This window comes from Xenopus tropicalis, chromosome 2, assembly GCF_000004195.4.
Source record: "Xenopus tropicalis strain Nigerian chromosome 2, UCB_Xtro_10.0, whole genome shotgun sequence".
NCBI lineage: Eukaryota > Metazoa > Chordata > Amphibia > Anura > Pipidae > Xenopus > Xenopus tropicalis.
The window spans coordinates 93404203-93430547 of NC_030678.2; the positions used below are offsets into that span (position 1 = coordinate 93404203).

Sequence of the window (26345 nt, forward strand, 5' to 3'; positions counted from 1 at the left end):
CTGACATTATCTTTGTCTGTCATTGTCTGTTTGCCATTGTTATTCTCTTCCTGTCATTGTCTTTCATTGACTGTCATTGTCTTTCATTGTTTGTCATTGTTGTCTATGTCTGTCATTGTTTGTCACTGTCTGTCTGTCATTGTCATACATTGATTTCCTGTCATTGCTTGTCTGTCATTGTCTTCCATTGTCTGTCATTGTTGTTGTCTGTCAATATCTGTCTTTCATTGTCATTGTCTGTTATTGTCATTGTCTTGTCTTTCGTTGTCATTATCTGTTATTGTCTGTCATTGTCGTTCATTGTCTGTCATTGTTTGTCATTTTCTTTCTGTCATTTTCTTTCTGTCATTGTCTTTCATTTATTGTCTGTCATTGTCTGTCTGTCATTGTCTCTCATTGTCTTTCATTGTATGTTATTGTCTTTCATTGTCTGTCATTGTCATTGTTTGTCATTCTCATTATATATCATTAACTGTCATTGTCTGTCATTGTCATTGTCTTTCATTGATTGTCTGTCATTGTCTGTCTCATTGTCATTGGCAATGTCTGTCTGTCATTATCTGTCATTGTCTGTCTGTTATTGTCATTGTCTGACATTGTCATTGTCTGTCTTTGCCTGTCATTGTCTGTCATTTTCTTTCATTGTCTGTTTGTCATTGTCATTCTCTGTCTGTCATTGTCTTTCATTCATTGTCTGTCATTGTCTTCCATTGTCTGTCATTGTTGTTGTCTGCTAATGTCTATCATTGTCTTTAATTGTCATTGTCTGACATTATCTTTGTCTGTCATTGTCTGTTTGCCATTGTTATTCTCTGCCTGTCATTGTCTTTCATTGACTGTCATTGTCTTTCATTGTTTGTCGTTGTTGTCTATGTCTGTCATTGTTTGTCACTGTCTGTCTGTCATTGTCATACATTGATTTCCTGTCATTGCTTGTTTGTCATTGTCTTCCATTGTCTGTCATTGTTGTTGTCTGTCAATATCTGTCTTTCATTTTCATTGTATGTTATTGTCATTGTCTTGTCTTTCGTTGTCATTATCTGTTATTGTCTGTCATTGTCTTTCATTGTCTGTCATTGTTTGTCATTTTCTGTCTGTCATTGTCTTTCATTTATTGTCTGTCATTGTCTGTCTGTCATTGTCTCTCATTGTCTTTCATTGTATGTTATTGTCTTTCATTGTCTGTCATTGTCATTGTCTGTCATTGTCTGGCAATAAGCCTCTCATTGTCAGTCTTTCATTGTCTGTCATTGTCTTTCTGTCATTATCATTGTCTGTCTATCATTGTCTGCTGTCATTGTCTGTCTATCATTGTCTGCTGTCATTGTCTGTCTATCATTGTCTGCTGTCATTGTCTGTCTATCATTGTCTGCTGTCATTGTCTGTCTATCATTGTCTGCTGTCATTGTCTGTCATTGTCATTTTTATTCTCTGTCTGTAATAGTCTGTCATTGTCTCTCATTGTCATAGTCTGTCATTGTCATTGTCTTTTATTGTCTGTTATTGTCATTGTCTTTCATTGTCTGTTTGTCATTATCATTCTCTGTCTGTCATTGTCTTTTATTGATTGTCTGTCATTGTCTTCCATTGTCTGTCATTGTTTGTCTGTCATTGGTATTGTTTGTAATTGTCCTGTCATTGTCTGTCATTATCTTTGTCTGTTATTGTCTGTCTGTCATTGTCTGTTTGCCATTCTCTTTCTGTCATTGTCTTTCATTGACTGTCTGTCATTGTCTTCAATTGTCTGTCATTGTTTGTCATTGTTGTTGTCTGTCAATGTATTTTATTGTCATACATTGATTTCCTGTCATTCTTTGTCTGTCATTGTCTGCCATTGTCATTCATTGTCATTGTTTGTCATTGTCTTTTATTGTCTGTCATTGTCTGTTTGTCATTTTCTGTTTGTCATTGTCTTTCATTGATTTTCTGTCATTGTCTGTCTGTCTTTCATTGGCTGTCATTGCCTCTCATTGTCAGTCTTTCATTGTGTCATTGTCGTTCATTGTCTGTCTGTCATTGTCTTTCTGTCATTATCATCGTCTGTCATTGTCATTTTGTGTCTGTCATTGTCTGCCTGTCATTGTGCTTTATTGATTGTCTGTCATTGATTGTATGTCTCATTGTATGTCTGTCATTGTCTTTCATTGTCTGTCTGTCAATTTCTGTCATTGTCATTGTCTGTCTGTCATTGTTTTTGTCATTGTCTGTCACTGTCTTTCATTGTCTGTGATTGTCATTGTCTGTATGTCATTGTCTTTTATTGTCTTACATTGTCTGTCATTTATGTCATTGTGTTTTATTGCCTTTTATGGTCTGTCATTGTCTTTCATTGTCTGTTATTGTCTGTCGTTTTCTGTTATTGTCTGTTTGTCATTGTCTGTCATTGTCATTCTCTGTCTGTCATAGTCTGTCACTGTCATTGTCTTGTCTTTCATTGTCTGTCATTGTTATTCTTTGTCTGTCATAGTCTTTTATTGTCTGTCATTATCATTGTCTTTCATTGTCTGTTATTGTCTATCATTGTTTGTCATTCATTGTTTTTCATTGTCTGTCATTGTTTGTCATTGTCATTGGCTGCCATTTTCATTGTCTGTCATTGTCTGTTATTTTCTGTCTGTCATTGTTTGTCATTGTCTTTCATGGTCATTCTTTGTCTGTCATAGTCTTTCATTACCTGTCAATGTCTGTCATTTTGTTTCATTGTCTGTTTGTCATTGTCTTTCATTGACATTGTCATTGTCTGTCATTGCCTTCCATTGTCTGTCATTGTCTTTCATTACCTGTCCTGTCATTGTCTGTCATTACCTTTGTCTGTTATTGTCTGTTTGTCATTGTCATTCTCTGTCTATCATTGTCTTTCATTGACTGTCATTTTTTTTTTTGAAAGACATTTATTGTCTTCTATTGTCTGTCACTGTCTTTCATTGTTGTTGTCTGTCTATGTCTGTCATTGTCACTGTCTGTCTGTCATTGTCATACATTGATTTCCTGTCATTGTTTGTCTGTCATTGTTTTCCATTGTCTGTCATTGTTGTTGTCTGTCAATATCTGTCTTTCATTGTCATTGTCTGTTATTGTCATTGTCTGTCATAGTCTGTCATTGTCATTATCTGTTATTGTCTTTCATTGTATGTTATTGTCTGTCGTTTTCTGTCATTGTCTGTTATTGTCTGTTTGTCATTGTCTGTCATTGTCATTCTCTGTCTGTCATAGTCTGTCACTGTCATTGTCTTGTCTTTCATTGTCTGTCATTGTTATTCTTTGTCTGTCGTAGTCTTTTATTGTCTGTCATTATCATTGTCTTTCATTGTCTGTTATTGTCTGTCATTGCCTGTCTGTCATTGTTTGTCATTCATTGTTTTTCATTGTCTGTCATTGTTTGTCATTGTCATTGGCTGCCATTTTCATTGTCTGTCATTGTCTTTCATTCTCTCTTATTGTCTGTTATTTTCTGTCTGTCATTGTCATTGTCTTTCATTTTCTCTCATTGTCTGTCTTTCATTGTCTGTCATTGTCTGTCATTGTTATTGCCTCTCATTGTCAGTCTTTCATTGTCTGTCATTGTCTTTCTGTCATTATCATTGTCTGTCATTGTTTGTCTGTCATTGTCTATCTGTCATTGTCTTTCATTGATTGTTTGTCATTGATTGTATCAAGTTTTGAATAAGAGTTGCCACCTCAGCAAACTACTTGCACAGCACTTATATTTTTTTTGTGTGGTTAAACTTTACATATCGTATTTCTTTTACTTACAGCATTAGCAAGCATTATTGCATCTAGTTCCATCTTTCCAATGTGTCCACAGAAAACAGTAGTTACAATAATTGGTGCATAGTCCAGAAAATTGGTGATGATCTAAAATAAAATTATTTATATTAAATTAGCATTTTCGAATAACATTTATTTTTAGGAAAAAAACTTTGAAATGCTCCCTAAAGACCTATCTGTATAGGGAAGCATATTCAATGTATCTAAACTGATCAGACATTTATATATGTATCATAAATTATCAATCAGTATCCCCATTCCTTTTGTTTCAATGTACCCTCAACCCCTGTAGATTGTAAGCTCTTGCAAGCAAGGCCCTCTGATCCTATTGTTACTCTGTATACCCCTGTTTGTTTACATTTATTGTAAAGCACTGCGTAATTGGCTAGCACTATATAAATAAATGATGATGATGATGATGATGATGATGATGATGATGATGATGATGATGAGAAAAGTAAGAGACACAAGTAAACATATTTCAAACAAACTACACTTTAGAGAGAACAAAAGTTGAGCCATAAATATTGGGCCTGTATATCTTCCACACTGCAAATCCCATAAATCACTGTAAAGCAGATGACACAGGACATTTTCTTTACTAGCATATTTCAGCTGGAAGATAAGTATTCAAAACTGTCCTCCAATTCACAGCCATTTTTGAACTCTGAATTGCTTAATTTCTTGAAAGTCAAAATGTCATCAAAAGTCTGCTGCGCCTATTGGCTTAGCTCACAGAAGGAACCTTGAAATTACCACCAATGGTGGCACTTGCATGTGACCAGGTTTGAGGAGCAGCTTTGTCTGCAAGTACTTAATGAATGATGCCCGTTCCTTTATCCAAGTTTGTGCAGTAGCAAATGTGGTTGGTGTTGAAAAACAGCTATTCAACTTTTTTCAGCTTTTGCCACAAAGTAAAGCACAAAATTGTTAAGATTGTTATTGCACTCTTTTGCCTTAAAGGAAAACTATACCCCCAGAATGAATACTTAACCCACAGTTATAGTATATAACTGTTGGTGGCAACTCTTTATTATGTTAAGTGACCTATTAAAGAATCTTGCCAAACTGGAATATATATATCAGTAATCATTGCCCTTTTACATCCTTTCCCTTGATCCATCATTTAGTGATGGGCTGTGTGCTCCCTCAGAAACCCCAGATCATAATTCTTCCTTTCTCAGACTTTACCATCAGCCTTAAAATTTCCAGCTGGTAGTGATCCTTTCAGATTGACAAATGGGGAAAAGCAATTTTACACTAGAAAGGAAAGGTCTCAGTTGCTCTGGAGCCCAATGGGGACCATTCCAGCCAACACATGGTATTGCACATGGAGAAACTTTGTGGAAAAAACATTTTAGAATCAAGTGGAGTATAAAAAATGGACTTTTGACTACTGTAAAATTTGAGATTTTCAGGAATAAAAAACAGTTTATTCCAACTGAACTCCAAATTCATCTTAACTACATTTTTGAAAATTCTCCCCTTAGTCTCACCAAATCTGGTATATTTCTGTGTGTGATATAGAAAGCAGTCAGTTGTTAGACTCATGTTACTCTCATCTGATAAAATGCAAAATCTGGGGCTGAGAATTTATCAGTTCTTTTATTTTATGTCCTCCATTCCACAGTTCTTGTTCCTCATACCTCTTTTTTTGGAAAAGTCAGTAACAGTTCAGTGCCTGTTCGACCTATACATCACATCATGTTGCCTTGTTTGTAATAAAATGTAACATTTCCTCAAACTGGTAATACAAACAAAAATACATAACTTCACGATTCCAATGAATAAGGAAATATCTACATATCTGAACCTCAATCAGCTATCTTACCTGTGGAGTAGTGATGAGCAAATCTGTCCTGTTTCGCTTCACCATAAAATTCGCAAAAGGTCAAAAAAATTGCGAAATGCATTTGTTGCATGATTTTTTTGTTGCCCGCGTCTTTTTTGTCGCCCGTGGCTTTTTTTGGTCACCCTCGTCTTTATTTGGTCGCCGCGTCTTTTTTGATGCAACCGTGCCCAAATTTTGATGCACCCGCACCCAATTTGACGCACCCACGCCCTTTTTTGATGCGTGGAAAATTTTTCCGTGCCAAATTTTAACAGAAGTTTTGCAAAACAATTCGCCTATGGCGAAATGTGGAAATTCAATGCAAATCCATGCCTGACGCAAATATTCACTCATCACTACTGTGGAGCATATTGTGTAAATTAGACTTAAGATATTACACTTACTAAATATTAGAATGGAGAACAAACTACTGTTTAGTTGCAATAAAAAACTTATGGAGTTATATGGAGTTGCGCAGACCAGGTAGGATTTTCACTGACCCTGACTGTCTTTCAGAATTTTTTTTTCTGACATTTAGGGGAAGTGTTTTTATGAATTGGCACATTTTAAATATAGCAGTTAATCAGAACTAATAATCCAATACTTTTCTATAAGATATTAAATATCAGCTGCATTGATGTACTAATCGAGACGAGCATTGCGTTATGAATTGGTACAAATGCTTTCTGTTACTATGAGTACAAACACTGAACATGATTTGTAAATTGAAACTGGTCTGTTTTTTTTTTACAGCTTGACCATTGTTACCATGCAAAAACAAAGTACCAGACAGAACTGTAACACATAGTTAAGGCCTTTGGCCTTTTGGATGTATAACACACAAACAGTTTAAAATAAAACACAAATCGAACCCTCTAATGGTGTACATTTCATTTACTACTGATGGAATTCTCCTTTTAACCCTGTTGACTCAGCATGCTGCTTTGGGGTAACTTTGACTTTTCCTTTTTGAAACATATTGATATTCACCTCTAGAATTCTATCCCTTAGTTTCTCCATAAGAAATTCTCCCTCACTCTCTTCAGACTAAACTCAGATCCTACCTCACATGGAATCTGCTCTGATCTTGGCAGTTGTAGGCCAGAGAATCGGCAACTGTGAATAGCATCTCCTTTTGCTTACTCTCCTATTTGTGTCTGTTACTTACCTTCTTAGATTGTTAGATTACTGGGCAGGATCCTTCTTCATCTTGTGTCTCCTATTATTTGCCACTTAATCTTAATCTAGAATTATTGTATATTTATTGCAGTCCCTGTCTATGCACTATTGCTGCCTTGTAAAAATATATAGCACTGCATGCAAAGTACCACAATACAATAAAAATATATACACAAAAATATATTTCTATGACTTAGAAGTTCAGATATCCATCAAAAACCGACAAAAATTATTTTAAAAGTAAATAAAGTCAAAACATGTCTTGTCTTGCATGAGCATACATGCATCAATTACTTACCAGAGGTCCAGAAAACCATAGCAGCATTTTCAGCTCTGAAACATTATCCTGGAAGAGCTTTCTCATCGTCCCCAACATCATTCCACAGCCACCAGGGATGCAGTTCCATGGCATTGTGGCTATTCTCTTCACTACACCACTTTTTGTTCACTTTGTGCATTTAAAACCTATTGGGCAAATGTCTGATCAGAAGACTGGATATCACGTTAGTTAAGGGAGAGCCCATTTCTAGAATGAGTAGCTTATGTAAAAGGAGAATAAATGAAACACCAGGAACTTCTGTGACCAAACTGGTTTTTCAATCTTAAGAGTCAGGTTTCTCTTCACACTCTGCCCACAGAAATGTTTGTATCTGACCGCAAGGGAAATGTTCTCTATTTATACTTTCATTATCTATAAACATTATTAAGGTAACTGGATCAGAAGGCTATATAACTCTATCTACAAATCTGTGCAAGTTGAGCACTCAAACTATTACCCATGGAGAAATAAAGAAGATTAAAGTAGATCTAAACTTTTCAATCAAAGTCCAACTGCCCTTCCATCAAAGCAGATGACCAAAAATTTTTCTGCAGTTTCGCAAATTTTTCAGCGAGGTGAAATGGAACAGATTCGTATGTCTATATTGATATCACCAATATGGCAAAAAATATCAATGTATTATTTATAGCCATATATTACACATGGTATAGTCCCCACAGATAGAAGAAAATCAAAATGAGTTATAGGCCTTCTATTGATTACCATTTGTATGTGAATTGTGCCAGGTAGGGGATGGGAGGGTTATAAGAACATTGTGGTGCAAATGGGTAGTCTTTAACCAGATAGACCTTCTTATCCCTTTCCTCATAGCCTGCAGTGATATGGTGGATTTTAGTTAGTTGGTGCAATTCACATTCACATGGCAACAATATCAAAGTATAATTCATAGCCATCATAGCCATATACAGGTCCTTTTCAAAAAATTAGCATATTGTGATAAAGTTCATTATTTTCTGTAATGTACTGATAAACATTAGACTTTCATATATTTTAGATTCATTACACACAACTGAAGTAGTTCAAGCCTTTTCTTGTTTTAATATTGATGATTGTGGCATACAGCTCATGAAAACCCAAAATTCATATCTCAAAAAATTAGCATATTTCATCCGACCAATAAAAGAAAAGTGTTTTTAATACAAAAAAAGTCAACCTTCAAATAATTATGTTCAGTTATGCACTCAATACTTGGTCGGGAATCCTTTTGCAGAAATGACTGCTTCAATGTGGCGTGGCATGGAGGCAATCAGCCTGTGGCACTGCTCAGGTGTTATGGAGGCCCAGGATGCTTCAATAGCGGCCTTAAGCTCATCCAGAGTGTTGGGTCTTGTGTCTCTCAACTTTCTCTTCACAATATCCCACAGATTCTCTATGGGGTTCAGGTCAGGAGTTGGCAGGCCAATTGAGCACAGTAATACCATGGTCAGTAAACCATTTACCAGTGGTTTTGGCACTGTGAGCAGGTGCCAGGTTGTGCTGAAAAATGAAATCTTCATCTCCATAAAGCTTTTCAGCAGATGGAAGCATGAAGTGCTCCAAAATCTCCTGATAGCTAGCTGCATTGACCCTGCCCTTGATAAAACACAGTGGACCAACACCAGCAGCTGACATGGCACCCCAGACCATCACTGACTGTGGGTACTTGACACTGGACTTCAGGCATTTTGGCATTTCCCTCTCCCCAGTCTTCCTCCAGACTCTGGCACCTTGATTTCCGAATGACATACTTTGGACCACTGAGCAACAGTCCAGTGCTGCTTCTCTGTAGCCCAGGTCAGGCGCTTCTGCCGCTGTTTCTGGTTCAAAAGTGGCTTGACCTGGGGAATGCGGCACCTGTAGCCCATTTCCTGCACGCGCCTGTACACGGTGGCTCTGGATGTTTCTACTCCAGACTCAGTCCACTGCTTCCGCAGGTCCCCCAAGGTCAGGAATCGGTCCTTCTCCACAATCTTCCTCAGGGCCCAGTCACCTCTTCTCGTTGTGCAGTGTTTTCTGCCACACTTTTTCCTTCCCACAGACTTCCCACTGAGGTGCCTTGATACAGCACTCTGGGAACAGCCTATTCGTTCAGAAATTTCTTTCTGTGTCTTACCCTCTTGCTTGAGGGTGTCAATGATGGCCTTCTGGACAGCAGTCAGGTTGGCAGTCTTACCCATGATTGCGGTTTTGAGTAATGAACCAGGCTGGGAGTTTCTAAAAGCCTCAGGAATCTTTTTAAGGTTTTTAGAGTTAATTAGTTGATTCAGATGATTAGGTTAATAGCTTGTTTAGAGAACCTTTTCATGATATGCTAATTTTTTGAGATAGGAATTTTGGGTTTTCATGAGCTGTATGCCACAATCATCAATATTAAAACAAGAAAAGGCTTGGACTACTTCAGTTGTGTGTAATGAATCTAAAATATATGAAAGTCTAATGTTTATCAATACATTACAGAAAATAATGAACTTTATCACAATATGCTAATTTTTTGAAAAGGACCTGTATTACATATGGTATAACCTCACAGATAGATGAAAATCAAACTTAGTTACATGTCTTCTACATGTGTATGTGAATCAGGACCATGGTATGAAGACTACCCAATTGCCCCCAAGAGTACTTAAAACCTTCCCATCCCCTACCTGGCACAATTCACATACACAAGGTGATCACTAGAAGACATATAACTCATTTTAATTTTCTTCTGTGAGGTAATACTATGTGTAATATATGGCTATGAATAAGTCATTGATATTTTGTTGCCACGTGTACTTTTTGTTGAGAGCACTATAGACATATACCAAGATGGTTTTTAGTCATATTGTTATTTAATACAAGTGAAAGTTAAATGTAACAGTATTTAAAACTGAGGCAGCTATTTGATGTTACAGTGCAATGTGAACTGATTTCTTGGAGGCACACTGAGCATGTGCAGTGCCATCAGCCATCTAAAGGTGAAAAGATGGGGACCTGCTGTGGACAAATTTGAACGCACTGATAAATAATGTTATAGGGCCGGTGAACTTTTGGGATGGTAAGTAAACTCAGTATATAAAATACAGCATTTTTAGCTACATTCTTTTTTGATAAATGTTGTGGTTTCAGCCTTATACTGCTGCAGTATCTAAACTGCAATTCAAAAGTGGTCCTGGCATTTCCAGCAAAAAATTCCCCCAACAGACCCAATATAAAGCACTGGTTCTATGGCAGTTTACAGCAGCCTCTCTGGCATTTGCCAGAGTTTCCAGATCACCTACAGACAACTATACATTAATATTGTTCTTTTGTACACTGCAGTTTTAATAGTCATACAAATGGTAGGCAGTATCACCCATGAAACGTGGAGGTAAGGCTAATTTTTCTGGAAGCTTGTTTTTAAACATGACACTTTGCAAAAACCTGTTCTTTCTATTGTTTGCTGATATAGTACGTGTTATTTAAATATACTTCTCTGGTGTTTGCTAAAGTATTTGCCCAATAAGTTTCTAACAACATGTTGGGTGTGTGAAACTGTGACATTAAAATGAAGAAATGTAGAGTAGAGTGGAGCACCTCACTAACCCCTAGTTAAGAAGCCCCTCCAATGGATTAGTGAAAGCAGGTGCTTTGTTCCAATCTAGGCACAGTTTTAGCACTTCAGTTTGGGCCTCAGATCTGAGGAGCCTATATTAACTAAGGGCATAAATATGTAACTCTATCTGCGCCATTTTTAATCTGGCTCTCGTGACAAATACAAGCCTTGTGGGTGAATTTGGCTATTGTAAGGCCAACCTTACAACCTAAGAGCCCTGGGAAAATCTTTTTGCTAAACGATTTTAATAGAGGGCAGCAAGGGGGCAGAACCAGAAGGTAAACAGAAGGTACCCAGTACTCTGGTTTCCTCCCACACTCCAAAAATATGAAAAATGTGAATAAGCTCCAGATGAAATACAGTACACCTGTGTGTTGTGTGATGCTACAGTAAACTACATAAAGATCATACACTAATGTGTATGATGTATATGATGACCAAGCTGTCGTCTATATATAAATAAATAAATGACCCGAGAATATGTCTGTTGATTTTTCTACATTCGATTTTCAGTATGAAAAGATAATCCTTTTAAAATCAAATTTAGACAGGTATGCTCATTGCTCAAGAAAGTGTTGGGCAGGCTTGGGATCCCTTTCTGTAGGACATCACTAACAGAAAAAATAAACCTGAGGTTTGCCACTTCACAATCTCCTGAATTCTTATGGTTTAGGTGCATCCCTGAAATCTGATATTTCCAACATCTGAGGAAACTGCTAAACATCATCTGAGTGTGCATGCCTTAATTGTTTTGCTTTTCATTTTTAGGTAGGGTCATTTTAATACATGGGCAATAGGAGCATTTGTTCAAGGCCCACCATCAGACTTATTATATTGTATTTTATCTGCTTTAATGTTTGGTTAAGAACCCCCAGAAATGGGAGAGCTCTATAACACATCCAAATACATGTCTTTGCTGCTTTTACTTAACGTTTTTATTGAACAAATGTTCCTAAAGGATTTTCTTCTATAAACTAATGAAAATGAGTGGAGAATTTCATGGGGTGCTTAGGACCCATCAATGAGATGTTTGCCCTGATCCTACTGGTACAGTAAACAGGCCCTGGATGCAGGATTATCTGCTGTAAAACGCTTCCAGGCTGGATTGTTTGATTTATCATATCAATTTGATGTTAATCAAAATACCAACATTTTTACACATTACTCAGTTGTAGAACAACATTTACATTGTAATACAGTCTCTCTCTTCCTTCCTCTGCCTACAGAGAATCTCCCTATCTCTCCCCTTAAGATATATGGAAGTTCAATAAAAAGCCAACCACTTACTTCACTTTACCTTTATTATCTTCCATGGCTTTTATTTCTTTCATTTAACAAATAAGAATGAATCCTTGGCTAATATATGAGAGGTTCTGCTCTATTTGTCTGTTACTAATTCAACCATGAGAGACCTCTCCTTAGACAAACAGAAAAAATGTATTTTGATTCACTTGTATGCAAATAGCACATTGTGCAACCAAGAGGCCCTTGCAAATCCTAAGGGAGAGAATGCCATCTACAGTGGCTTGATGATGGTAATGCATTTCATTGCACAGTGAGAGGTAAGCTTAATTTGTTACCATGTGTTTCTATAATGATTTGGGTTGGCAGGATATGCAAGGAAACCAGACAAGAAAATTCACGAAGATATGACTCAGTCTTATGTGAATTAGCCATAGTACATCACTTACCACACCCTCCCAGCCAGCTAATAAATCTGATATCACTTAACAACCATGAACAGCACCTTTGACTTTGCAGACAGAACACATATTAAAGGAGAACTAAACCCTAAAAATTATTATCGCTAAAAATCTTTTATTTACTGAACTTACTGCACCAGCCTAAAGTTTCAGATTCTCAATAGCCATAATGATCCAGGACTTAAAACTTGTCATGGAGGGTCACCATCCTGGAAGGTGTCTGTGACACTCACACACTCAGTGGGCTCTGGGAACGTGTTGAGAGGCTAAGCTTAGGGGTTGTCACAAATAATATAGCAGAAAATGAGGTTTGCCTGTCATATAAGCTGATGCTATAGGCTGGTTATTAAATTCTGGCCAATTGTACTGGTTTCTGAGCTGCTACGTACTAGTATGTATTAGTTACTAATCAGCTTTATATTGTGACATTTATATCCTATATATACAGTATATTGTGAGTGAGTCCCTAAGCTCAGTAACTGACAGCAGCGCAGAGTATGTGCAGGGAATCAGCAGAAAAGAAGATGGGGGGCTACTGGGGCATCTTTGGGGGGCACAGATCTTCCCATCTAAAGGGCTGTGAGTGCCTTGGGCTGGTACAGAAACCCAAAACATAATGTTCAACATTTCTAGCCTACTTCTTTGGTTAGGCTTTTATAGTTTTCCTTTAAGTGCTTGTGAGTAGGATAAGGAAAGGGAATTCATCCATATGTGGCTTTTGCCAGACAACCATATTTGTAAAGGCAATAACATATATTTGTGTGGGACACATATAGTTAATTAAAATATTCTGCTGGAGGCAATTAAACACTGCTTGTAGGACTGACACAGTCCTGAAGACACACAGTGGCTGTGTTACAGAGATACACCAGTTTTAAGTAACACACAGCTTGTGGAAAAAGATATATCATAGAATCCATTTGTATGGCACAAAGTGCAGGCTGGATTTCTATTATATATTCCACCATTAGGTTTTTATACGCCACGCCAAGGCTTCAACCTTTGTTACTGTCCATTCGCACACCTATTGCAACAAATGGCTCACCCAATCACTTGCTGCAATAGTTCCCTATCTGGCCAGGCACCGGCTCATATAAGCCGTCATGGGACTCTTTCTCCTCAGCTGAGACTGGGAGGTGTAAGGAACTAAAGTTCCTCATTGGGATATTTACACTAATACACACACACACCTCCTCACAGCAAATCAGGTACACATGCACGTTACAGTCACACACACTCATTAATTCACAATTTGTCTCTTTTACTGTAGCAAATCCCATGGTCAGTGCACCCATGACTGTTATTTAAATCTTTACTGCCATGTCATACCATGTGCTGCAAAAGTTCCTTATTCTGTAAAGAGGTAAGCTTACATAAGTGGGCTTGGGGGCTTATCACTGATTTAAGGACACTGTTACCTAGTAGATGAGACTATGTACACAGGAAGGGGAACATTTGTTTCAAATGGGGAAATCATTCCAGCAATCCTACCAGTGCCTGGATCTACATTTTACTTTTAATACCAGTTCCTTTTATTATCTTAAAGGCCTGGAGTTAGGGTTACCACCTTTTCTGCCCTTTAATACTGGCATTCTGGTGAAGGGGGTGGGAGTTGACCTCACAGAATGATGATTTTAAGGGGCAGGAAAATGGGCAGACAGGGCAGAAAAGGGGTGAGTTGGGTTAGAAAATAAGTAGAGCAGAGGTGGGCCTGTGGTTATAAGGGGTAAGCTAGCAGCAGAGAAGATCAAAGAAGTTTGGGATTTATACAGCATAACAAAGTTATCGGCAAGTACATTTCCCTGCCCTGGCTGGTGATTTACATGCCGGGTGGCAACCCTGCTTGGAGTTTAGATGAGGATTATGATAAACCTATTTATCTTACCAACGTTCTGACTCATGGTCAGCATGGTGGTTAGTGTGAAAATAGGGGACTTGCACTTCTTGAGTATGTTATTACAGGCAATATATTTTAACACTTATTAATGGATCATTCATCCCCCTCCTGTCTTTGGCCCTCCAGCACATCCAAAAGAGGAAGAACACAAGAACAATGGGATCCCTTTCTGTTCCCAGGGAACTAGGTAATACCCATAGTAATAATCATAGTGCCTGGGCCAAATACCTGCCTCCCATGTCAAATAGGATATCTCCATTGGACTTCCTGCTCAGTAGCAACTAGAGTTGCTGCATTTTTCCACATTTAATCCTGGCCAGGGTAGGTCAACTACAGGGTGGTGATGTGATGTAAAGGTGTAACGTCATGCTAAAAGGGAGAGATTTGTGGCATCAGTTGTCAGATCGGGGGGGCATTTGGTAAGTAGGACTAGTGGTGGGGACAAATCAGGCTGACTTCTGAAGTATCCATGAAAGTTTATGTCTGTATATGGGCAAGGTTTGCTGCATGAAGTATTGAAGTCCTATATACCTACATGGCCATGCCTCAGTCTGTCAGTTTATACCATGTGTATCACAAAAAGACTACCATAACTTGGCTCACTAATCCTGGAATGTATAGATATGGCTCTGTATACCTATGTTAGTGCAGTACATACATTTGTCTTTGTAAATGATAAATGCTATCCTATGTGGCAATATAGGGGTGATTTATCAACGTTAACATTTTTTGTTCATGATTCGAATTTTTGTGTGCTAAAACTCCCAAAATTTAAAACGCTTGCAAGTTTATGTAAGTCAATGGGAGCTGTCCTAGGGCAAAGTCAAGCCATATTTTCAATTCAAAATTTAGAATGTTTCAAGTTTGTAAACTTGCAAATTTGAATTTTTTTATTCAAACAAGTTTTTCACGCTCCCTATCCCCCCCGCCCCGTGCATTAATATGCATTGCATTGTGCACCCTTAGCAGAACTGTACATGTGCTTCTCCAATAGACAGGTACATATCTAATTGTGCTACCCATTAGCCACACCAGATTTCAGGGTAACATTCTGACATGGGATTCCTAACTGGCTTTTATCTTGGGGGCCAATGACAGTAAACTGTAGAGAATTTGCCATTAAATTATGTCACTTACCATAGTGCATATGAAAGTAATAGAGACATTGACTATAAACTCCACTGGGGCAGAGAATGATGTAAATAATCTCTGTAAACTGCTGTTAAATATGTTGGCGTTATATAATAAAAAGTATTAATGTTTATCCAGTTTGCAAAATAGATTTATACATTATTCCCTAATTGATTGTAAGCCAACTTTTGGTTGACCCTTATGGCTTGACATGGTGCTGCTTATTAGGAAATTATGTGTTGCCATTCTTTTACTGGTATTTTGCATTTATAACATAAAAATCAACATTTAACAGTACAGCATTGGTCCTACAAATGTGTTTCATTCATGTGTCTAAGATACATCAAGTTCACCAATATTAATTAGTTGGAGACTCCCTACCCAAATTGGTATTCAACCGCCTGCTAGAAAAGATAGGGGGAGTTTGGGGTTCCCAGTGGAGGGAACAGTGGAGGGGTCATATTAATATTGGTCTATAGCTCTAACCCATACCTTGTCATATTTTTGGGGGCATCCCCTTGCTGTGTAGGTTAGCTGTATCAGTGGGAGAGCTCTGAGCAGGTTGAGCCACCTGTTATGTGTCAGGGGAGGATGTGACATCCATTGGAAGAGGATACACTTCCTGGTGTAGAACAGTAAGGTTCGGAAAAGGATATGTGTTGCAATGTCAAAAACAATATCATCCACAATACCAAATAATTATACCTTGGGCGTAAGTATTTTAGGTAGGGATGTTGTATTCTGAACATAGTCTAGGACCTGGTCCCAGAAATGGTATACTTGGGGGCATAGCCATATTAGATGGAAATAGTTGGCCTCGAGGGTGCTACACTTGGAGCAATGAGACGAATCTCGGATTCCCATGCAGTGTAACTGTAAGGGAGTCAGATGAAGCCTGATTTTGAATTGGATTTTTTTTCTCTTGTGGAAATTAGATAGTTGTAAGCCCTGTCTGTTACTTCCTCCCAGTCCTCATCGTCAAGCTCCGGTAAGTCCTGACACCAAGCAGTATGAGCTGTGAGGAAGGGAGACTGGATGGTAGAGAGAAGTAGGGAGTATAGTCTAGTGATCATATTTACTGGTCCTATATTTGAAAAGAGTGTTGCTATGAGGCTATACTAGAAACTGCAAAACATATTGTATTAGCAATGTCAGGCAAAAGTGTGGCAGAGTATTTATGTTCAATAATCAGAATTCTCTATTTCCATTTTATATTACATAATATTAAAACATTTTTGATTGTGCAAGAGTTTAGCATGGTGGACTTCTACCTGTTGATTTAACCTTGTATTGTTAGCCATACCTACCCATAGTACTTGGTCTGAAGAAAATATTGATTTTGAGGGCTGAGGTTTCAGGATGTCTCACAAGTTGGTCAGTGGGAAATATCAAGGCCAGAAGGTGTACTTTGTCTTCTTTAATTCTGAAGAATCATGACACACACACCACTCCAGTTTAAGAGCCCTATACATGACCAACACAAATTTGCAGAAACCAGCTAGAAATCAAGGGTACACATACACCATTGAAACACATTTCTCAGCATTCCATTGGCAATAGAGTATTTGCTCATATTTTTAACGTTGATAACTTGGAAGAACACGTCCAAATTAAAAAATGCAACAGTTCAACAGAGTATGTTGTGTTTACGATAAAAAGATATTCACTGAACTGAAACACTCAAACAAGGAACATGATAAAGTACAAACCATGGAAATTAATTTGCACAACAAACTGGGTCCTTAAAATTACCTTTTAGAAAACAAAAAAGGGATGATTTAAGTCTTGCACTGAAAAGATTTTAACTGAAATTCATAAGTAAACCTGACAGGTACAACAGGTTGAAACCATGCCTTTACTCAAAACAATGACTTGAAGTTCAAAATGCATAAGCTAGGAATCAGATGGAAGCATATCCCCTTTTACTTGTTTCTCAGCATTCTTCTGGCTTTGTACTAAATTAAGAAATGTTGCTTTGTTATATTTGATGTAAATTACATAAAAGACACAAGGGCTTATTTACAAGGCCAAATGCAAAGTGCAAAAAAAATTTGCAAAGCTGAAGTTCTGAGTAACACGGGATGTATATGCAGATAATAATAGTGAGCAAAAGATATTTATGTTGCATTCATTCTGAATAATGCCACATTTATTAGTACATAGTCCTTTATATTGGTAAGTCACAGACACAAATTAATGTCAGATTGCTCTTCTGCACATTTTTGCAATACATTAATTATTCTTTCAGGTTTTCAATATATTGTTTGTTATTTTTTAATTGCAGAGGTGTTCGGAATAGCACTCTGAACAATTTTACATGGAAAGGTGCAGCAGTACAAGAATAACAACTGACAAAGAGCCTTACATGCTCCAAACATGTCATGGAGTAAATCCTGTCTCAAAGCCATATTCTTGTGATTTTGCTGTTCTTGCACACCTTTTGGTGGAGGGGAACACAGGGCTTGGCTTAAACTGTGCTTTTTACACAAGGATACCAGTCACTCTGAAACTTTTGGAAAAGGCTGAATCACAAACCCCAGATCAGGGGCTGGTATTTCTCTTCACTGACAATTGAACTGGCTTGGGTATTTTTGTAGTAAGGACTGTACCGCCATTTTGTTTCCTGTCCCTGGTATGCTTGCTGCTTCCATAGGCTGTGTACAGTAGAGGAAGTTTATCTTTTTTAATGTCATTCTGCTGCACTTGTGCACAGCTCACACCTGTAACAAGGGCTTTACTAGAATTACTAAGCCCTATTCTAGTACTATTCTAGTAAAACAAAATGGTGGTACAATGCTTACTACAATAATACCCAAGCCAGTTCAATTGTCAGTGAAGAGAAATACACTGCTTGATGGCAGGGAAGAAAGATAAAAATATAGAAAGGCTGGTATTTTTTTACAGAAAAGGTGGCAACCATACTGGGGGGTTCCTAACAAATTGGCACCCCAAGTAATTAAGCCTTCCCTTGTCCTTTATGTTCAAGATCCCCAAATGATGTAATGATATTACACAAATCTGGAAATTATTTTTTCCCAATATGCAAGGGTCTCCATTTACATAAGAGGAACCCTGACAGTGAACAGCAATAAAAGCATGGAGTGTCCAAAAGATGATTCACTTGTAGCACGTCATCTTTTGGGCACTGTATAGTACAGGTATCGGACCCCTTATCCGGAAACCCGTTATCCAGAAAGCTCTGAATTACGGAAAGCCCGTCTCCCATAGACTCCATTATAATCAAATAATTCAGAATTGTAAAACTGATTTCCTTTTTCTATGTAGAAATAAAACGGTACCTTGGAATTGATCCCAACTAAGATATAAATAATCCTTATTGGATGCAAAACAATCCTATTGGGTTTAATTAATGTTTTATTGATTTTTTAGTAGACTTAATGTGTTGAGATCCAAATTACGGAAAGACCCCTTATCCGGAATACCCTTGGTCCCGAGCATTCTGGATAATGGGTCCTATACCTGTATTTGTAAGTGGATGATTACTGGTTCCAAATTTTTTTTGGTGCTGCTGTTTAATGTTCATTGGGCTAAGTTCAGTGTAACATTTGCTTAACTGTTTTTGAAAAATCATGGAGACTGTTAGAAATGGCAACTGGAATATACTGTATTGGAAATGTACAACAATGCAAAGCAGAATGTTAAATGCAACAGGTGGGCCATTTCCGAATTCAATAAAAAGACAATTACAAATATAAATAACAAAAAATGATTTTACCCTAGGTTGAAATTGCTACAAAATGCCATTTTTTTAGAGGTTCATATTTGTCCCTTTCCTCTGTGAATTAAAAATGACCAAAGTGACTTGCACTTCCATCTATATCAGAACATCATATAAAATAATGCATACAAGGCAGTTCATCATCTGTTTGGTTCTGTCAGTCATTTTGTGTAAATGACTTAATATTTCTTAAATTAGCTAAATATTCTTGCATTTTTTGGGGAGGGGAAACTAGTTGTTTATAGTAAATCGAATAATTAGTCCAATTCCTAAAACAGAAACAATAGCAAGTGCTTCAAACGTTCGCCGTATCATCAGCTTTTTCATTGACTGCTTTTCTTCATGTTTAAAAAGTCCTTCTAGATGCTGTTCCCCTATGAAGGCAGAGTTCATTGTATCATAATTATTCAGTTCAAAGTGATCTGAAAGGAAAAACAGAAATGATTTTGCACTTTGCATATCGACTTGTATGTTAGTATAAGAGACAGGAAGCTTAGTGGAGGTAAAATAAATGTATACAGATATGGAGACTTATAGACTATAAAAGTATATGGAATCTGAACCCTAATGTGACAAAAAGTAACAGAACACTGTTAAAGCTTGTGTAAAAATTAACAGTAAGTTTGTCATAACAGTATCTCTTTAATAAAAGTGGCACATTTATGACAGTTAAACTATTTCATGATTGAAAATGTTGTTGGTATATTATGTTTTATACAGGGCCTACATGTGTTCTGCCCAAAAAACTTTTTACCCACAGTCAGCAATAAATTCATAATCCCTGACCCCAATAATAACCCAGACCCCATCTATAACTAAAAAACTGGGGGTAAAATGTTGTCTAGTGACAGGTGATATGTCCCTGTTTAGAGCCCTTAGGGTATGGCCACACAGGGCTGATTCTCACCCTGCGGTTATAAGCAAACCAAGAATCAGCCCCTATGCTCTAAAGTCCAAACAGCCTTTCCATGTACCTGCATCCAGAGCCACTTTATCAGCATGGCACAGACGCACGGAGCAGAGTTCAGTGCCGAAATGCACAAGTAAATTTGCTTCATGTGCCTGCACCCAGGCACCCAGTCACATGAAAGCTAATCAGAGCATAGAGGCTGCTTTTTGGCCTCTGTTTACACACACAGGCCATAAACCAGCCCCGTGTGGCTTAAGCCTTAAAGAACAAGGCAAATTTCACTCACTAGGGGTGCCAATGTGTTGGATACTCTTCCAGTGCACCCTTTCTGTAAATAATGTACTAGGCCAGGTTATTTCATTAGGGAGTGCTGTGCTGGAATTTTTTTTCTCTCCCAGATAACTATTGCATAGGCTTGGGCTGTATGGAAATGCAGTATAGCAGTGTACTAGGCATGCACCCAGCACAAATCAGTGCAAGGACTACCTGGGAGCGGAAAATAAGTACTTGGTGGGTGCTTGACAAATTGGCAACCTCAGTGAGTTCATGTCCTTATCCTTTATGTAGTAAGGCTCATATATTCAACCAGAACTCTAAAAAAGGGCATTCGCTCCTGAGAATTTGTTTTATCTTTGGTACTTCATCCAGCCAACACCACCACCATCGATAATTCATTTTTGGGGTTTCTGCAATGTTATTTTCATTATGTACATTTTTATTATGAAAAATTATATCATATCAAATTACTTAGGGGCAGATTTACCAAAACACAAATTCGAATCCCGAATGGGAACAATTCATATTGGAAAAGAAAATATTGCGACTTTTTAGTCGCCGTCGCGACAGTTCGTATTTTTCGTGACTTTTTCGTCACCGCCGCGACTTTTTCGTATTGACCGATCCTAAACAGCGGGAAAACCTTTCCGGCACTCTGCAGCTTCAACCTGGCCCAAGGATACCGATACCGAAGCTTGAATGAATCAGAAACTTTCGTACTTGGCGCAGCAAAAAAGTTGCAAAAAATATGTGCAAGATATGAAAAAGTTTCGCCGGTGACGAAAAAGTCGCAAAAATACTGATCATTACGAAAAAAACGCATTTGGAGCGTTCGCGGATTAGTAAATGTGCCCCTTAGTGTACATCTTCCCTCCTAAAACGTAGTGGTTCAAAATGCTAAACATACCAGAGGAAGCAATGCCATTTGCCTCTAGAGCAGTAGGGCCTTTCTCTTTTAACTCTTTCAGTCCTGCTCGTTCCAGAGCCTTAAACAAAAAGGATATTTAGTTGTACATCACAACAAAATAGACAAAAGGTACTATTGTACAAGGGTCATGCTCTATACTATACTAAGAATACTCATAAAACTGTTATGCTCATGGAAACTGAAATCTATTTTCAAGTGTTGCACCTTCATCTGTAAGTATTTAGGGACGTTATGTGAAGACAGAGTGTGATCTGCTAAATGGTTAACACAGTGACTGCACTGACCACCCCCCTATTTATAGCTGTGTAAAAAAATGTTAATCTTTATCTAAATACTGGGGTAATGTGGGGTAATTATTGGGGTAATGTCCAAAGATTCTGACCACCAGTGGTGTAACTACCATACAGCAGACACCTCAACTGTAATGGAGGGGGTCCAAGATGCGGGGTTTACTGTATGGTTCCACCAGTGCGCAGTTGAGGGTGCAAGCTGTTCCTGTCCCCCTTTTTGTGAGGGCCCAGCTCCTTAACATTACACCACTGCAGAAAATCCTGAACTCTTACTTATTAACCTAGGTAGCAGTCTCTTTGCCCAGTTAAACCTTCAACAGGGATGGCTTGGTGGAAGGTATTACTGGAACTGTACAAGCAAAATATTTTCCTGTGCTTATCTAAATATACCAGGTATCTTTGGGGCTGATCTACCATATTTCTTATATCATTCACATTTACAGTTGTTTTTAGTTATTTTTAGGGTTAAAAACATCATAGGTTTTGAACAGACACAATTATATTAGACAACCATAAAAAAAGTAAGAAAACATAGTCAAAGTATTATAATCTTAAGGTGGCCATACACGTAAAGATCCGCTCGCCTGGTGAGGTCGCCAAGCGAGCGGATCTTCTCCCAAAATCCTCACCTAAGGGTGGGCGATATTGGTGGAATTTAGGCTAATAATCGAATTATATGACTGGAATAGGCTAAACAGGTCTCTTGGGGGAACTCAGACTCGCAGCTAAAATGTCACCTTTCTAGCAAAACTGTAATTACACATAAAACAGGACCCCAAAACCCCCAGAAAACTTTAAATAACCTGCCAAATTTAGTCAAATGGGAGTGGTATTTAGGGGGTGAGGTCGCAAAAATGGGCGTGATCAAAAAAATGCTGCTGTGCGCATCATTTGTTTTTGTCCCTCTTTTCATTTTCAAAATGTTGGGAGGTATGGGACCGATATTGGCAGCTACAATCCACCCGTGTATGGCCACCTTTAGTCTTTAGAAAATGCAACTGACTATAGAAAGAAAAGCTACCTTTTCTGTTATCAGCTTCCAGTTTGCTTTCCATAAATAAATAACAAAAACAATGTCCATGACAGCAAGTCCAGCATTTATTCCAGTCCAAAATCCTATGTAAAAATTGAGGAACAGCTGATTTTAAAAGAAATAATATATATTCTAAATACACAGAAGAGCCACTTTTAATCAATTATATGGCATCAAATTCGTGGAAATTAGTCTATTCAAAATATTCATTTTAGTAAATCTGCCTCTCAGAGTAATTATACAGTAGAAGGACTAGAGAACATTTACATGCTTCAAGACTAGATAAAAGATTCATATAATATGCATCTACGCTGACTGGTACTGGTATTCAACGCAGCTGAAAGTGGATCTGTTGCTGCCCATTGACACTTCATTATTATAACTACAAACTCAGAAGTGCATTTTGCTGTGTATAAATGTGGGAATTTTAATGGAAAATAGAGTATAGACCATACTGAAGAATGACCCCTAATATTAGAGTAATAGTTAATCAATTCCATTGCCTATGAATTTTACTTCAAGAATTCGTGTGAGCAAATTTAGAAAGGATATTTAGTGACATTTCTATGCTTTTTGCCACATAAATTGCATATAAGGCTTCAGAATTACAGAATGATGCCAAGGTCATTTTGAATGTATTTTAAGTAGCAAAATGAAAGCACAGCAACAGCAATGGCAGGTGGATTCCATAAAAATTTCTGTCTATTCAGTGTTTGCTGGAATTTTGATCAATGCGATCAGAATAGCCAATCAAAATTGTTATTATCGTTGTCCACAGTCTTTAGAAATGTAGTGTCTTAGAACCCCCCCCCCCCCCCCCCACAATAATTTGAGCCATGGAATCTCTCAGCAGACTCAAGACAATGTTTATTTTGTTATCTTCTTTATTTAATCTTCAAAATCATTTGATAAATATTGATAACACATCTAAATGGGCTAGATATGTGTGTTGGGAATTCAATAACAATTTGAGAAAAGCAATTTCCACAACCTCTAATAATACAGATCACGTTCTCTTGTAAGTTTGTAGCAAATGATTAGGCATTTTAACCAGGTTCATACCTTTAACTCCAAGCTTTGCTGGAAACATGAGTGGAACAGCCATTGGGAATACTATGAGGAGATAGCCACCAACAGTAACAAAAGCTCCCACTTTCTGCATTCCAATCCCTCTGAGAATCCCATAGAAAAGATTCTGGTTGATGAAATATCAATGAGTCAGCACTAATATAAAGAAGTAATTTTGTATCCTAAAACTACTATGGGAAAAACAGAAACATTTCTAACTAATGTTTACTGTGGTTGCTCAGAATCTGTTGTATATGAATTGCTGCCCAACCAAATAACCCCGCATTTGCCAGTATATTATCCCTGCATCATGACTGCTAAATGATGGAGCCAGACAACATAATGCAAACACCTTAAAGGGGACCTGTCACCCTAAAAAATAATTATAAATTGTTTTCTATTGTGTTTGTCAAGCAAAATAAACTTTAATTACACTATATAAATTTTTTGATACTTATTTCCTTCAGCACTGGAATTCACCATTGCAGAAAACAGGCTCCATTTTTGGACACTGTTATTAAGGCAAGCTGTGCATCCTACCAAAATCTTGTTTCTGTGCCAGTATGGGGGGACCTGATACACATATCCATGCACTGGTTACAAAATTAGATGGTGAGGAGGGAGGGGGAATGTGAGAAATGCAGTGACATCTAAGAAGTTCTGAATTGAAAGTGAAAGTGCCTAAGGCATAGAGGTGGGTCAGGCAATATATGACTGACAGCTGGGACATTTAAATGCTTATATAATGGGTATAGATGTGTTAATAAAAAAAATGACTTTGGGTTACATGTTTTACATTTGAAAAGGACTTTTATTATAGAGCTTTTTATGTCTGGGTGACAGGTCCACTTTAAGAGACTGATTTTAGGCTTGTGACCTTAGCGTAGTGTTTTTGCACTTATTCTTCTCTTTATCTATAGCATTCCCAGCTTGTCTAAAGAGCCATCCAACAGTTTATTCAAATCATTGTATTTGCCATTATTTTCACTGACATTTGTGGATACTTTAGTTTCATAATGTCCATACTTTTATATGTTTCCTGCTATTTATTACAAGGCACACAACTTTACTTACACAAGCAGAGCCTACAATTTGGAAAACAGCACACAGTGGCATTATGTCAGAGACCAGGAAGAGTATAGAGCTGAAGAGGAAAAAAACATATGGCAGTAAGGGCTCACAAGGGGAATAATTTAAAATTTCACACAATACAAAGTGAGATCACTTATAAAGTAATATCACAAACTATTTCTCATTAAATGTATTTTTTTACAAAAGCATAAATAGTACTGAATTAATGTATGGGCTCATTAATAAACACTGGACAATTTTGCAACCAATAAGTGCTTTTTTAGCAAGCTGCAGGTTGAACACTGAAAGCAATCATCTGATTGGTTGCCATGGGTTACTGCTCAGTTGAAAATTTGCCCAGTGTTTATAAATGACCCCTTTATGACAGGCAAACTAGGGGTGTGTGAGGGGACACATATTTACAAAATGATGTAAAATTATTTACAAAATGATGTAAATGATGTAGTGCAGGTAAACTATTTTTTAATTTTTAAAATAATATCCCTTAAAAGAGATAAGAGATATTAAAGAGTTAAGGACAATATGATGATGAATGGAAATATTGCTACATGTTATAGCCTGCAATGCTTAGATTCCATATAGCTAGATATGCAAGTAAACAGCCTCTTAACTGTTTCATCTTTTGCCAACAATAAAATCATTTTATGGGTTATGGGCACAAGGGCTATTAAAGGAGGGTTTCATTGCTTTTTTTTAGGGTATTCTACAAAAAATGACGTGTGTGTGTTTGACTCAGTAATGACATACATAGAGATTGTGTACAATATGTGTTTCAAATCAGAATCAAACCTGCTTCATCTTTATATACACAAATAATTTTGTAGCCCATGTGTCCCTAGACTTACGGCAAATAGGAACATAAGTATTTCAGAGAATAATACTGTCAGAGCCACCATGAATAAAACACATTCAATTCCAAATCTTTTTTTCAATTAAATTACTGCTCTTCTATGTGTGCTGTATGTCAGAGTTCCAAACCTGTGTCAATTTTATGCTTATGTGTAAAATCAAATACATGTATGGGACCCATTATCCAGAATGCTCGGGACTTGGGGTTTTCTGGACAAGGGGTCTTTCCGTAATTTGGATCTCTTACCTAAAGTCTGCTAAAAACATTATTTAATCAGTAATTAAACTCAATAGGATTGTTTTGGCTCCAATAAGCATTAATTATATCTTAGTTGGTATCAAGTACAAGGTACTGTTTTATTATTAGAGAAAAAAAGGAAATCATTTTTAAAAATGTGAATTATTTGATTAAAATGGAGTCTATGGTAGATGACCTTTCCGTAATTTGGAACTTTCTGGATAATGGGTTTTCCAGATAATACCTGTATATGGAATTAAAATAAACCTCTGTATAAAAAGAGAATCATATACCTGTCATTGGTGAAAATACTAGCAATTTCCCGCCTTAAACCAATAAGCAAGCCGACGCCTAAAAAAACTGGAAAGGCTGAAAAAGAATATTTTGCATATAAAAGGGTTAATTTAGTAAACTATGCAATGGATACATAGTGGTGACAATAAGTCAATCATGTCAACCTTACAGAATTTACTTCTCATTCATTAACTACATTCTTTTCTTCCTGTTGTTAGGCTCTGTG

At 37.3% G+C, this 26345-nt stretch overlaps 2 protein-coding genes across 2 annotated transcripts in view; both read right to left on the reverse strand.

Moving 5' to 3' along the window:
• Positions 1 to 7314, reverse strand: part of LOC100489463 (multidrug and toxin extrusion protein 2-like) — a 29801-nt gene extending 22487 nt beyond the window's left edge. The window contains exons 1-2 of the mRNA XM_031896953.1: positions 7077 to 7314; positions 3754 to 3855 (exon numbers count right to left, since the gene is read on the reverse strand). Coding sequence (XP_031752813.1) covers positions 3754 to 3855; positions 7077 to 7190 — 216 coding nt within the window. The 5' untranslated portion in view covers positions 7191 to 7314. The remainder of the gene's footprint in view (positions 1 to 3753; positions 3856 to 7076) is intronic.
• An 11691-nt stretch (positions 7315 to 19005) lies between these two features.
• LOC100489305 (multidrug and toxin extrusion protein 2) overlaps positions 19006 to 26345 on the reverse strand; it is a 31529-nt gene continuing 24189 nt past the window's right edge. Inside the window, exons 12-17 of the mRNA XM_002933834.5 lie at positions 26119 to 26194; positions 24721 to 24790; positions 23641 to 23773; positions 22567 to 22661; positions 21235 to 21313; positions 19006 to 19563 (exon numbers count right to left, since the gene is read on the reverse strand). Coding sequence (XP_002933880.3) covers positions 19373 to 19563; positions 21235 to 21313; positions 22567 to 22661; positions 23641 to 23773; positions 24721 to 24790; positions 26119 to 26194 — 644 coding nt within the window. The 3' untranslated portion in view covers positions 19006 to 19372. The remainder of the gene's footprint in view (positions 19564 to 21234; positions 21314 to 22566; positions 22662 to 23640; positions 23774 to 24720; positions 24791 to 26118; positions 26195 to 26345) is intronic.